We start from the raw sequence: 15,343 nt of genomic DNA, 5'->3' as shown, positions 1-15,343 counted from the left end.
TAATTTGACAAGATTATTCATTGTTTTCCATATTTATTTGCATTTTTCAGCGCCTTGACAGTAAATCGCCAATTGGAAAAATGAATGAGATGTCTTGTGAGTAAAATGCACACGTAAGGGAGAGCGTCATTCTGACATCAAATTTATCAGAGAAAATATCGTTTGCGGTTATGATTTGTCACTCGCTGTCTTTGGTTTGTTTGCGCTTCGCAACTCCCTCATTGACAGCTAAATTTATCAATTGTTGCTTTTCCGCTTCAAGTCGTTGTTATAGTCTGCTAAATTATAATCATTTTTGCCAATTTCTGGAAAATTTTCCAATTTTTGAAAGATTTTTGAAAATAAAACATGAATAGAAAGATTGAAAATTACTTATTTCGTGCTTGTATCCAACCCTGATGCGCGTCCACAACTGTGTGTTTATCGCTTTGTATTACGAGTGAAGTCAGAGCTCATGCATAAAATCGAGTAATGAAAGTGAATTTGATTTACCTACTTACATTTATCCCTGCCCTAGTGCAAGGGTTCAAAAATATTGTACGAAAGACTACAAATTTTAGGGAGTTCGTGTCCAGCAACCTTGCGAAAACTAACCTCGAGGGTTTAAACGCCGATTAACTGGCATTATGCATATGAGATCAAATTAAATCAAACTGAATTGAAAAAATATAAAAGATCTGAAAAACAATAGATCTCTTTCCTTTTTTGTTTTCGTCTTTAAATCGAGATTGAATACCTAATTTCTGAGATTCGTGCTGGGACTTTTTTTCCTAAGAGGTGTTGCCTGCAATTTATTATTTTAAAACATTGAGAGATTCTTCGAAAGCCTAAAATGTGCTTTTATTTGTGTTCTACACCAAGATTTAAGTAATGCGAAGATATTTTCAAGGCATTTATATAAATATTTCATACTGATTCCAGAATTCGCCAGACGAATAGTACGGGCAAACATCCAGGAAGAGGATTTTTGTCTTCGAGAGCTTTCAGGATGTTCTTAGGTAAGTTTAGGAGTGTTCTAAGCAGCGGGCTCATGCTCTACACCCTCCTTTGCCCTTTTCACAGCTGGATCCGACCCAAAAGTGCCGCCATCGACGTCGTCGTCAAAGTTCGGCAAGTCGCGGTCGTCGTTATTAACCGGCACATCGAAGCATGGCATAATCGTAGTAAGAGTGTCAAGGTCGCCTTGCATATGCACTGTGACTGCAATTGCACCAATGCAACAGTGGGCCACGATTCCCGCGAAAACGCCGCCGCCGACTTGATTCCGTGCCAACTTCTCGCCGGCTTTTGTTTCCCGTATTTTGAGACCCTTCCTTTGTTTTCGACTTCGGGGTTTACATGGGGGATGAAGTTCGAAGTTCGACCGACATCTATAACTCGGTAAGTCGTCACTCACTAAGTAGTTAAATCTAGAGATTTAGTACGCGTTCATTAAGACTTGACACACCTTTTAAATGACTTCGACTTTAAATTTAAATTTTGAGGGGGGGTTTATTTCTAGATATAAACAAGCGTGAAACGCAGTTTCTTCTACTTTGCAACAAATAATCGTCTATCCGACAGTAAGCTGACCTTCGCTATTTTCAGTGCAGAATTTTATTATTTCCTGTTTGTTTGAAAGTACCGTTATGCTTCTAGTAGTAAATAAAACGTAATGTATTCTATGTGAAAAAGAAGAGTTCCTTATCCAAAAACAATAAAATGAAAGTATGATATATATGGAGGGATTTTGCAAATCAACGTGTTACAACTTTCCGGTAAAATCGCATGAAAATGCACAAATACTGAGCAAAACGATTCCAACAAACGTATTTCCAATGAAAAAACAACTTCAGTGTTTCTACCATACCTAAAGTAGTTTCCAAAAATGTTGAAGTCATGCCGTCATGAACATCCAGGTTACTCGAAAACTGATAAAACCTAGTTATAGCAAAGGGTATTCGAGATTCTTTCTTGGAATTGGTAGAAAGTGTGTCTAAGTAAGGATGTCCAGCATCTCGTAAAGGGTAATAGATACAGACTTGATTGAATAGAAGAAATGTCTCAAGACGCCAGCGGTGCTAACAAATCTACAAAATTATTTTGGGATTTTCAGATTTTTCGAAATAAAACAAATTTCCGAAATTAACAATTTACCACTGTTTAGGAGATCCCCACGCTAAACATTCTTATTTTTGATACTATATATGTATAGAGTCCCAATGCATAAATATTTTCATAAAATAAACGGAATCATAACGTTAAAAAATATATGAGGAATGAGAAACTTGTGGTTCGTTTGGCCGTAAGATTAACCCTTCCTAATGAAGATTTCCTGTAATTAACTTATATGAAAAATAAAAAAAAAAACCTTTTGCCTTGAAAGACTCTAAACCCAGAAAGCGGTTGAAACCTAAACCTCCACATCAAACATACCATAAAGAACCCACAGTTTTGAAATTAACCCGTGCATACATGCAAATGACATAGACATTCAATAATACTACTCAAATATATCTCATTTTACTAATTGCTGTATGTGTATGTGAAGGGCACGTGCATCAATATTGCTACTTCACAGTCATCATTACAATACACATATCTTGTTGTTGAGAGACTTTTCGTTCCAATACGGCCCTGCGTGGGGTGATTTTCAAAGTAGACACGACAGCAAAAAGTTGCGGAAAACGATGAAAGCGTATCCCGTTCATTAAAATGGCATTAACGGCATGGAGTATTTCTAAGGGGTATTTAACGTACGCACGAGCAGACCTACTTTTTGAATATTAAAATTTGGTGCGTTGGTTGTTAGAGCCGAGCGAAAATGTAACGGGGGTTGAAAAATGCAAACTTTGCATAAAGCTGTGCTATGAGGGTTGGAAATTGTGTATAGGTTTGTTGCTTTTTCTCTGAAGCTTACTGAGCATTTGCACTATGATGAAATTTTGTTATGAGTAATCCGAGCTGAAACTGCTGAAACCGCTCGTAAACATCAGTAGCAACCAACTACGGAAAATCCTTGTGTTAATAGTTCTACTACTAGTGGTAGCCATTGAAGTTGGATATAAAATCTAGACTTGTATAGTTCTAAGAAATGACCGACTTAGGGTAAACAAGATTTTTACTCGATCCATATTTATTTAGTACTAGGAAGTAAAACAACAGAATAAATTAAATATTGAAATTCCAATTGCGAGAAATTTGTAAAAACAATATGAATTGAGATCCACCAATAATTTAGATACTTTTTGCAGAAATTTATGAGACGTTTCTACCGATTTCAGATGTTTTTTTCGTTTTTTCAGGTATGATTTAAATTCGGCAAAATTGCAGAAATTCTGAGGGTTTTTGGGAAAAGCCCCTCAGATACATAGGCATTCCTGTTGTCCTTCAACGTTTTTTAGCCGTCCTCAGAGAAATTTTAATGTCCCTCATATAATACGTATTTCTTGTTTAAATAGAATTCTGATTTTTCCTCAGAACCTTTTAAAGTTTTCTTCCTTTTTATTTGCGGAGTTTCGGGCGATATATTTGTTTTCCTCCAAGAAATTCTCTTATAAATAAATAAATCTTTTAAAGGATTTCCGGTGTATGTATACATATTTAGGAATCGACAAGTTATTCTTAGTATTTTGAATTTTCAGATTTTCAAGTTTCAGGGCTTCAGGCAATTTTGAAAATTTTGCAGAGAAAAGTATTCCGAGAGAGGTTGTCTTGAATATTGAAGAATTTTTGTCCTCTTTTAGAGATTTTCGACTTTGCCCAAAATTCCAATTCTCTATTTAAGAATTATTAAAAAGAAAATAGAAAAAGGATTTTATAAATTCTTTTCGAAGTGTCTGAAGGTCTGCCTTTAGGGTTTTTTTGTTTCAAAAGATATTTTATCCTTCTTAGGAATTTTCAGAAACCGAAATGTGGTTTATAAACATCTTTTACGGATTTTTTTAATTAAAATTAATAATTTTTTGGTTCAAACCGCTTTTGAGCCAGCAATGAATACAACGATTCTAATAGTACCTAGTTATCGTAGTGATTGGAAGAAAGAAAACTCATGAAATTCTCTTCTTCCACTAACCGTCTGTCAAGGTAACTCGCTAAAGTTATTTTTAATAGAATAGAAAATTGTTCTTTTTGATATTCAATATAATACTATTACTCGTCCGCAAAATGGCTATCTTTGATTAATCTATTAAGGTATTACTTTTTTCCAATCAGTGATTCAGTTCAGACGTTTACTATGTACTTCTGTATTGAAATTTAACTACGTTGACCTACTGCTGGGCATGAGGCAAAAATAGGAAACCAAGGCCCTCTTTGAAATATAAATCTATCCTCAATACTCGTTCATATCTGCCTGCAAGCACTTATTTAATTGACTGCAAAATTGCACCATATGATTAAACAACTCCTCACATACCCATACTTAGAACGTTAACAAAAATATGTTCTAATCTCCCCTTTATAGTATTAAGTAATGGCGATCGTAGAAAATTGGTAACCTTGAATTTAATTACTAAAATTGCAATAGCCAGTTGTGATTCACGGATTGTTTGGCATTTCAAATTTTTATAGTTTCTAATTTTATTTTTCTGTATAGTAATTTAAACCAAGGCTGGCCGATGGACCTCCTTATACCCAATAAGGCGCAGTGAATGGCATTGATTAGATTCTCATGTCATTGTTGCGTACAATGGATTGTTATCGTTTTTTTCGTCATTACACCTATCGCTGTATTGAAAATCAAAGGCCGTGTTTTCCATCAACTCGACACAGAAAAGATCTTACTAACTGTCGAAATACACTTTATATTCAAAAATTATACAAATTGTTAAATTCCCATTAGACGCATTTTGTAACGCTAATAAACCGCATTTATACATGTACGACATACATTTTTTATTAACGCACCTAAACTAAGTAAGAAATCAACAATGGGAGTCCTAAGGTCGTGTTTGATATTTTTTAGATTATGTACAATGGTTTCTGGTGAATCCAATTTGGTTACGATTTTGCCCAGTCAGCCTGACTCATATGACCTTTAGTTTTAAAGCTTAAAATATTTGGCTAACAACTTGTATACTTCCTCTCACTGCTCTTGAGAAGTAAGGCACATATTTGCAAATTAAGCCATCAGCATCAAGGCAACGAAAATGAATCTTCCCCGAGTGTCTAATAAACCAGAGGTACTTATTACGGTGCTTCTTACCTCTCTGTGAACATTGAAAGTATCGCATCTTCGAGTAAAGAGGACGACAAGGTCAGGTCCATTCATCTTACGTCTATAAGGAAACAATTTGTAATTTTAATGATTAAACAACTAGGGAGCTCTTAAAGTAACATTGATTTTTCGTAAATAAATTGGTAAAATAGTCTCGTGCCAGAAATGATTGTTGCGATGACACAAAACTATGGGTCTGGCTTATTGGAGCTAAACAGCAGTGTAATTAGTGATTAAGTCCGAAATTGATTGCCAAATGGACGAACAATTACACAGATTGTTAATCGGGCCGTCCAAATTCGAATAATTTGGGTTATCTTGTGCCTGGCCTCGTTCTTTTATCTCATTTATTTCACATTTCAGCATGTGCATTTTTCGGTTTATTTTGGTACTAAAATACTGATAAACAAGTTTAATCAAACGACGACCGAAAATTTTTATGCAATTTGTTTTTGTGAGTTCAATATTTTAGCGAAAAGGGTCATTTTGTTTATTATAATTTCAATATTTCGTATTTTGAAAGATATTTCAAAAACTGCAAAGAAAATAACTTTTTACTACAAAAAGACGAAAACTAGAGTTTTCAATGCATCGTCGTTAATATAGTATTTTATAAATAGGTGTATAAAGCTTTTAATAAAACACACGCGACATATTGAAAAGCACAACGCACAGTGGAGGGTTTTATAACGCGCAATGGCTTTAAAGGGTCTTATAATGCGAATATTATACAATCTTTTTTATCAAAAGTGTATCAAAATTACACTTTACTGATAAAACATCGAAAAACGGGACCAAATTTTCACGATACCGAGGAAATAGAATTTATAGTTGACTGCGTAAATGGTATTTTAGTTAAGATTCCACTGAATCTTAGAAGGCTAAATAGGCAAAAATCAATAATTGAAAGAAAAATATATGAAAATTTTGAAAGAAGTAGAAACAGGAATTTTCATGATGCTGAAAAAATTATTTTTAAAGTGAATCTTAACGCAAATGTTACTTTATCCAAGAAACTATTATTTTATTAATTATTAAATATATTAATAATTAAAAACTTAAAACAAGAATTATATAATTAAGATTCAGATTAAGAAGGAACACAAACTTGGAAAAAATTCTATATTTTATTAAGATTCGGAGAACTGCTAGTATTGAATATCTTGGAAAAGAATATGAAAGTAAAAAATTCCCTATAGAATGAAATTTGAGTTGAAAAAAATTTTAAAAACAAAATTCCAGTGTTATTATAGCAAATTTAGAAAATAAATGTGCCATTTGCGCTCATTCTTAAGAAGAAATAAATTAAACCAAAACGGTTTGTGCATAGCTGATTTGCACAAGATATTTAAGAGACCAGCGATGTCTTAATGTTTTAGTAGGTGCGTTCTAAAAGAAAAGATATGAGAATATGAAAAAAACAGTGGTGGTCTTTTTTGCTAGGAAACAAATCCATCTTCGTGTAAAGAGACTTTACCACCAACTACCGATGAATTCGGAAACTTCTATCACATAATCATTGCTCATTCCAAAGTAGAAACTATAATTAACAGATAATAATATTTAAGGGGCTCAGATGGCTCTGAGGAAAAGGATGAGAGGAGGTGAAAACAAAGGAAACTGAACTTCACAAAGAAAACTAAAGAATACTACTATTCGTAATACAGAGATAAGCACACGAAAAAATAAAAAAATCAAAGAGATCAAGGAAATAGGCCGATGGTTTCCTAATTACTACTTTTCCGATTATGAAATGCACACAACGTTTCAGACTGCATATAGTGGGCTAACGTATAAGAGTTCCACATGTGTCACTAGGGGTTAAATCGTGGAACGTTAATTGGTAGGGGTTGATTAATTTCAATATTAGGGGTTGATTCTTTGGAATATTTTCAAGTAATCTGTATTCAGCTTCAGTGCCGCTTAATCTTTATCTGAATATCACCGATTTTTTATGCCAGTTTAAGATCTAATATTTTTTCCAATCAAAATTTTCACTCCCGCCACTGTGTATTCACAATCCACACATTGTCTAATTTGGATGATGTCGTTGTTTAATTTTCTTTCAATTTCCCGCCAACGTGTTAAGGATACCAGGCAGGGCCAGTGTTGGGGAAAGTTACCGCCACCCAGCGGCGGCAGAACTCAAATATTTGCCTTGCCCGGCTAAAATATTGTTTTTTAAGGACGACGTTTTAATTTACAAATTGATATCGATCACTCGCCTTTTTATGGGCTTGGTTTTCGGTCATAAATTGCGAGATTAAAATTATTGCCTTGTTTTTTTACCCCTCGATGGCTCCCCTAATATTTGTCCAGCAGTTCGTTTTGCATCAATCATGTCAAGAATCCGGTGGGTGTTTTTTCTCTTTCGTAATGTGCGGTCAGTGTCAATAAATTTTGTCCGCAAATAGTTGGAGGTTTGGTATTAACATGAAAATGTTTCTTGGACCCTGACAGTGGCAATGGTGTCCTCAAGGTTCCCGCCCCACAGCAAGCAATAAAAACATCCTTTTTAACTCATTATTAACAACTCTAATGCGCCAGCCCGTCTAAACATCACCTGTACATGCACCGGACTTATAAATTAATTAATTGGTAATAAGCCTTATTTTTATGTCAATTTAAATACTGAAATGGCAACCCTCCGGGCCTGTGAATAATAGATGCCTTGTTCGTATTCTAGTTTAGCAAGTTTAACAGCACATCCAACAGTAATTAACCGTTATTATCCAGCATTATAAAACACTTTCAATATCTTTACACTCCATAACAGCGGGCCCTAAAAATTTTGAAACTCCGAAAATGTAACTCCGTTCCAAATCCGTGTGTAAAAGTATAAAAACGCAGGAACTCTCTACACTTGCAGGATGCATTAAGGCGAGTCGACGGTCGGCAGGACCAAAAGGGAAAGGGGGTGGTGGGGTGGAGAGGAGGGAACGGAAAGGGATCAAAAAATGCGATCAATAGTGCCCCTCTCTACTTCTTAAACCCTCCACAATTGCACTGAAGCGCTGTCAAAACTGCTCTCACCCCTTTTCGGTCGGGCGCTTAAAAAAATGGGCCAACTCGGAGGGAGGGGATCGGGGGCCGGGGAAGGGAGGACGACCGGAAAACAGATAACGGAGAAGGGAATGCACGAATTTGGAAGATTCCCGAAAGTGTGCACGTTGAAGAGGGTGCGGAGGGGTTGGAAGTTGATGGTTTGATTGAGAATGTATGCAGATTTGAGCTATGAGGTAGAAGGGGTAGTGATTTCCGTTTAACATGAGAGAAGCAATGCTTTATGGTTTCACTGATTTAAAAGCCACTAAGGTTTGCATTTCGAAGCGGTGTGAAGCTTTACTTTATTCCCTCCTTTTACGGTCAAATTAATAATGTGCCGCTAATTTTAAGGTCAAACATGTTTCCATGGCAATCGAGAATCCAATCTATACTTTATTTCAACGTTTGCATTAGCCTGCAGTTAAAGTTGACCGTATATTAATAATTTGACCCTTAGAAAGCACGATGTTAATATAAAACTCGGTGTCATTTAAAACAAAAAGTACCTAACTTCGATAAGTTTTTTAATTTCGAAGAGTGCAAAATATAGCGTATGAACCTCGAGAATATCCACTATAGGTAGATAATAGCCCGTTAATTCGAGCAATCTGCTGCTCGGCCATCGGTATAAAGCTGCAAAACTTGTCGCATTTTTCAAATCTTTTTCTATATTTATCATTTTCAGGAAATCTACCTGAAAAAAAAACATGTTTATCAAACTTTAAAGTTTTTGTTGCTTCCAGCAATCCAAAGAGACGACTATTCAACTTTTATGGTTGTAATGAGTAAAATCTATAAAGTATTGCGAATCATACTACAGTTAGGTCTATGGAAGATTCCATATTAAAAAAAAATCTCATAAATTTGAGTCCGAAAATTGTTTGTTATCAAAATAAAGATTTTTGAAATATGAAAATTGGTGAAATAAATGGAAGCTTAACCCAAATAAAAACTCAATTCAAAGTAACCCAAATTACTCTGTGAATTATCGGCATCGGCATCGGCATCGGACGTCTTTCCACATTAAAATTAAATGTCTATAAACTCTATGAATTCTAAAGAACATATTAAAAATTAATTTCAAATTTTAGCACTCTGTATTTCAATAGCGAAAGATCTTATCTTTAGAGCTGTAAAGGGTGCATCGACCATTTAAGCACTGAATTTTGCGACATTGAGTATTTGTCTATTTTCAAAAATAAAAGAACTTTTTCTAAATAAATCGTAATTGTTGATAAAAAATCACAAAAATGTGCTCAACCGCCGTAAAAGGTAAGTGCCCTAAATCTTTTTAACTTCACATTTTTCTCTTCCTTGATGCTGACTGTCGACATTTAAACTCGAAGCCCGGCCCAACTTGAAAATTAAGATTTACCCGCTACATAGAAAAGTTTTTTTTCGTATTTCTTGATATAGAATATGCCCTTGAGTTCTCTGAATAACATATTGTAACACCCTGTACAGGGTGCTTTTAATCATAGAAATAATGATAAAAATTCTGTATTATTTATTTAGGAACAGTGACACCCGTACGTTAAAAAAATATAAAAAACATCGTCAATAACAGCTTCTATTCTACATCTCATCAGTTTTCTATAAAATTTTATTCCCTACTCTTTCGATTCCTAACGCATACAATTTTGCGCATTAAATAAAGCAAGTTAGAGCATTGAGACAATGAGCTAACGACGAGAGAGAAAAAAATTATAGAAAAAGACTGATTCTCAGAATTTGGCTTTATTTATTTTTTCAAAATGACGCCTACCTGATACCTTGATTCGCGACCAACAATTGGTATTTTTATGCCATTATGGTCGTGCTTTGCATTTTTATTGGTTCAAAACGGTCCCCGTTCTTCATTTCGACACAACCGGCAACTAACATTATCAAGCTTTATCTGTTTTTTATTGTTTCAAAATGGCGCCCATCCGCCATCTTAATACACGATTGACATTATTACGTATTCTTAATTTTTTCCTCTTCAAAATAACCCAATCTTAAAAGGTTCCAATGCGAAATGTACGTCAAAAGAAGTATTCGTTAAGTAATTTTACGAACCGTATTTCGATTAGCGTGCAGAATTTGCGTCCAATTTGGATACGAAAACTGATCCCCAATTTTAATAGTGGAAAAAGGAATTCGCTAAGTTCTCGCTGTTTTTTCTTGCTATTACAGATTGAAATGGTTTAAAAATATTTTTTTTTATGATAACTGCTAATGTCATATACATATCATTTAAAATGAAAATCTCAGCTGAAATGTTGTTTGTAAAACTTTAAATTTTTGAGGAATGGAATAATAACGTTGCAGTTAAAATGCGGTTTAAAAACATGAATCAATACAGTCATAAAGAAAGAACTACATATCTAAAACTTGTGAGAATGTGTAAATGGTATCCGACGTGGTAAATTGTTTTTCGATTGGAAAAAGACGCAGTGACGTAGCGTTGGTGCCACGATCAATGTTAGTAAAAAAATGATCATGACTTGTTACGAGAAAGAAAAACAATCAGTTTAAGGTCACTAGTTGCTAAATGTCTGGATTGCAGAGATTTACATTCTTAGAAGTAGAGGTGAGCAAATGCAAATGACTAGTTTTTTTTTGTCAGAGTCAGGACAATGATTGAAATTGATTAAAGCTTTTTGTAAATGACAGAAACTACTAGAAACTGGTTAAAACTACATTGCCCAACTTCATAACATATTTAAAGAAACTATTGAAAATAATAATTCCACATATGTGTATAATTACACAATAAGGCCTTGAATACGGTGCAACAAATGTGACCGAGCATGAATGATGAGTCCATCATTCACGTTCGATAGCATTTGTTGGTTAGAACACACTCTATTAGTAATAAACATAAAATGCCCCAAGCCTCTGCAGATATGTCTCCCTCCAGAATAGACCTAATAAAATTTCCATATAACGTCACTGCCGCCAGAGTATTTAGTAGATCTTAAATATCAATTTTTCAACAGGCCTGGCATTTTAAATCGTGACACGTTAAAATATTATAGATTTTTTAATCAACCATTTAGTGATTTAAAGTCAAATCGGTTAGGAATTTTAAGTCCGAGAAGTAAACAGTGAGACGAGAAAGCCTTTGGAAAATCAAGAAAAGTTGATGTAATTGTGGGTTGTTTATGAATTGAGATTTGTCGTTAAAAGGCAAACAAAAATGGCTTCCCATAATGGAATTAATTATAAGGTTTAATTAATTTACGGAAAATATGAATGTTTAGCCATGGACAAAGTATAGTATTGTACTCGCATATAATGAGTATCATCCCCACAAAAGAAATACGCCACTCGCTTCGTTTGTAACTCAAACTTCCCAACCGGGGATTATATAGCCTTCATTGTATGTGTGTCCAATACTATATAGTTTTTTTTTCTAGTACGGTTTGAAACGGTTTTAAAATATTGTACTTTTCTGTTAACTGTTGACGTCAGACTATGACTATTTTTAAACCCTTATCAAAAGCAGTTCAGGACATGTCGGAGGGAATGTGTTTGAACCAGGTAGGAACAAAATTGATGCGAACTGTCAACTCCGTATGTGGTTTTCACAGGTCCATATTTTCGTGAAATGGAATAATGACATTGCAGTTCAAAAACATGGATGTATACGGTTGTCAAGAAAAAACGAGTTTAAAACGACATACCTACATATTGAACTGACAGTTCATATCAACTTTGATCTTACCTGGTTGAAAAAAGGTTTTGCAGTTGATTTAAAAGAATGAAGGCCAGCAGTTTACTGCGATACTTTTAAACCATTTCAAATTATACTAGCAAGAAAAAACGGCCCTACGCAAGATGGGTTCGAGGAGCTAAAACACAAGAGTGCAACGCAAAGAACGGATGCGGTCGTTGATCGCGAACGTCCCTCGTATAAACCGAAAGGCCACATAAGATTAGAGAGAGACTGGACATTTAAAAAGAGACCAATTCAAGTTTAAACTAGGAAAATTGAGAGACGCAGGGCGAGAAGGGGGGGACGACGGACAAAGACGAAATATTTCGCCGACTATAAAAGGAACAAAATAGCCCCGAACGCGAGAAAGAAAAAGACAACGCGGGTCATCAGACAAGGACTGCGCTCCAGACGGAGAGGGGCGATATATTCGGGCCTCGAAATTAATACGTTAGAAAAGAATAAAAACAGGCCGTAAAGAGAGACCCCGACACCTTTGAAAAGAGAAGGCCTAGGCTCGTAGTAATTTCAAAGACAGACAGCGTTACGCGGCCGTCGAAAGAGAGACGAAGACCAAAGATAATAGGGATGCACGGCGGTCTAATAGGCGAGGGAAGGGAAAATGCAAGTGCATGCAAGTGCCGAGTGGCGTCGCACTTGTTGCGTCACGATGTGACGTTACTACAGTAGTGATACAGACCACCATTCATACAACACTTTACTGCAAAATTTCAAAACGAGCGTACCGCGCCAAGTTAATAACCATGTAACGCAAACCCGAACAAAGTAAGCCGGTTTTTGTTGTTTATTCGTTCTCCGCGATTTCATCGCCAATTGCGATCGGCTTGACTAACGATTAATTTTTGTTTCAGATTTGTCGGAAATATGGCGAAAAAAATCAGACCGCTCGCACCGTCGACCTGAACAAGGCCCCTTTGCCCCCTAGTGTTCAATAGTACTCTCAGTGACTCAAATAGTGACTAGAAAAAATACCGGACCAATTTTGTGTTGTCGCTTGTAGTTGCTGGAACGGATAATACGAAGTGCGGAGGCAAAAAATAATCAAAATCCTTAAAAGTTTTGTGTAATGATTAATGCGAAGCAATGGGTAATAGGAAATTGAGTTTCGCATCAAGTGTAGCAAACTTGCCGCTCGAAAAAAATGGCGGAGTGTTCTTACGCGAGATGTGTCCAACAACGGAGGAATATTAGAAGAGAGCTGCAACGATGGACAAAAAATATGGTTCATATTGTCGGTGAGTCCCACTTTTTCTTAAAACTTTTGTCCGGATCGATACCGCGCAAACTTGGCCGAAAGCGTCGGGATAATATAACCTGTTGCCCGCAGGATTTTCCACCGAAGAAAATTATTTGTTTAGCATTCCGCCCATGTTTAGGGAAACAGTTTCCCTCCTCCCTTTAGATTATTGTTTTCCCCGGGAACTTTAATTCAGAGGGCAGGGGCTCCTTTGGCGCATTTAATGATTTTTAAGATGCAGTTTTTGTATGCGTCGTAGCCGCATTTTTCTATAACGGCGCCGAATTATTTTTCTTTTATTTTCGTCCCGAAATTCGCCGTTTCCGATAACTTGGTCTCGCCCTTATTCCCCTCCATCCGAAGGGTCATGTTCTCGTTTTAATGTTGTCTGGAAGACAGGAAAAGGCGAACATGAGATGGAACGCAGCGTATTTTCAAGAATAAGACATGACAGTAATGGTGAGATTTATTTAGCGCAGTTACCTCGCAGTTACTGTTATTAATAATCGAGGTAATAACTCGATAATAAATTTAGAACCACTTTATTCCTTCTTTCAGGGACTTTTAGTAAGTACTAATTCAGTGAATTGACGGATTACGCGCGTATTATGTTATGCGTAACATACAAATGTTGCGACAAGCCGCGAAAAATTTGAACCCATGCGGCATTTGAAGATTAAAATTATTTAGCTGACCGTGATTCGTTTTGAGACTGAATTTCCGTTGCATTCCGAACTTCACGCACACAGGGACGAGAGTGAACAATAATACTTAACGATGCTAATATTAACAGATTTCTTCGAAACACAGTTTTAACTTCTGTTTTAACCGTACACCTACTTAGGGTAAAATATTCTTTGTTTGAAGCGAGCCTTGAAAGAGAAATCACATACTTGTAAGCATTGGTAAATTGTTTTTCGTCTATCCTGCTTGTAAACAAAATTAAACTCCCCAACATTAAAGAAAAAAACATTTCTTTTCAAGATCTGCATCAAGTACATCGTCGTTGCGACGTCCCCTTTTTTTGCATGACTGGAACGTTTTTTGACGGTTTGCCTTGTAGATGGGTTCTGAGATCGATTTTTTAAAACATGCAGTCGAGCACGCACTTCATTTTTTGTAAACTATGGAGGGTAATAAAAAACCCACAAAAAATGCTCATATTTAGCGCCATGTAAAAATAAATTTTTTTTAATAATTATTTACCTAACAAGCCGTAAAGTGGTACTTTACCGCACACTATTTGCGGTTAAAAGACACTCTCGCACGTGTTAGGTACAATATTTTTCCTACGAGCGCATGTGTGATAACTTTATTGTCTTTTGTAGGATCAATTAAATATTAGGGTGCGGTAAAACTTTTTGTCAAACGAGTGCAGTAAAAGTGTATTTGCATTTAATGTCGCATTTACTTGTGTGTTAAGTGATGACGTAGCGGTGTCCTTTTTACAGTGTTCGGTTGAGGTTAAAGTTTCGTACAGACCTATACATTGGGTCGCACAACGAACAATACATCAAACCGAACGCCGAACAAAACACTAATTTTGATGGGACGACATACACGGTTGCAAACAGGTTTGCAGATTCTACGGGTTTTCTGCCTCTTCCAATTTAGTGTTTTATTTAGCGTTCGGTTCGTTATGCTTCTGGATATTCAGGTCTGTATACGAAGGTTTATATGATAGCAATCTTGAACTTGCCAAAAGTCTTTAAATTAACTATTGACTTCTTGCAATAATAATAACTGGTTTGTCAGTAAATACTACTTGCAAACATTTAATCCGTATTTTCCTTTCTCATCAGATTAAATTTTCTTCATATGATCAAATTTTCTACCACTCACTATATAAGTACAACCAAGGATACAACATTTCTAAAATCCTTACAATTCTTTTCTAGAGTTTTAATCAAAAAATCTAGTTAAAACATTTTGAGCTACATATAAATACTACAACATTACAATGTACAATACTTTTTATTAAAGATAGTTCGGGAGGTAGGTACAATGAATCATAAATAGTACATTATATCAGCTGTCCTGCATTTCATAATTAGGTATTATTAGAATTTCTTCGAAGGAAAGAAATTATTAAAAATTGGCTTTTTAAAGGAAGCTGCTTTTTTAAATATGTGTCCTATTTCTT

General features: G+C 35.5%; 1 protein-coding gene across 6 annotated transcripts in view; it reads left to right on the top strand.

The window, feature by feature from the left end:
* The first annotated feature begins 1,058 nt into the window (after window positions 1-1,058).
* Eip93F (Ecdysone-induced protein 93F) overlaps window positions 1,059-15,343 on the top strand; it is an 80,973-nt gene continuing 66,688 nt past the window's right edge. For 5 of the 6 annotated variants that reach the window (XM_066396939.1, XM_066396940.1, XM_066396937.1 and 2 more), the window contains exons 1-2: window positions 12,579-12,728; window positions 12,815-13,198. In XM_066396939.1, the coding sequence (XP_066253036.1) occupies window positions 13,105-13,198 (94 nt within the window). In that variant the 5' untranslated portion in view covers window positions 12,579-12,728; window positions 12,815-13,104. Of the gene's footprint in view, window positions 1,381-12,578; window positions 12,729-12,814; window positions 13,199-15,343 lie in introns of those variants that run through there. The other variant, XM_066396936.1, reaches the window with a different exon arrangement.

The sequence above is a fragment of the Euwallacea similis genome, chromosome 14 (assembly GCF_039881205.1).
Source record: "Euwallacea similis isolate ESF13 chromosome 14, ESF131.1, whole genome shotgun sequence".
Taxonomy (NCBI): domain Eukaryota; kingdom Metazoa; phylum Arthropoda; class Insecta; order Coleoptera; family Curculionidae; genus Euwallacea; species Euwallacea similis.
This window is presented reverse-complemented; position numbering and strand designations above follow the sequence as displayed.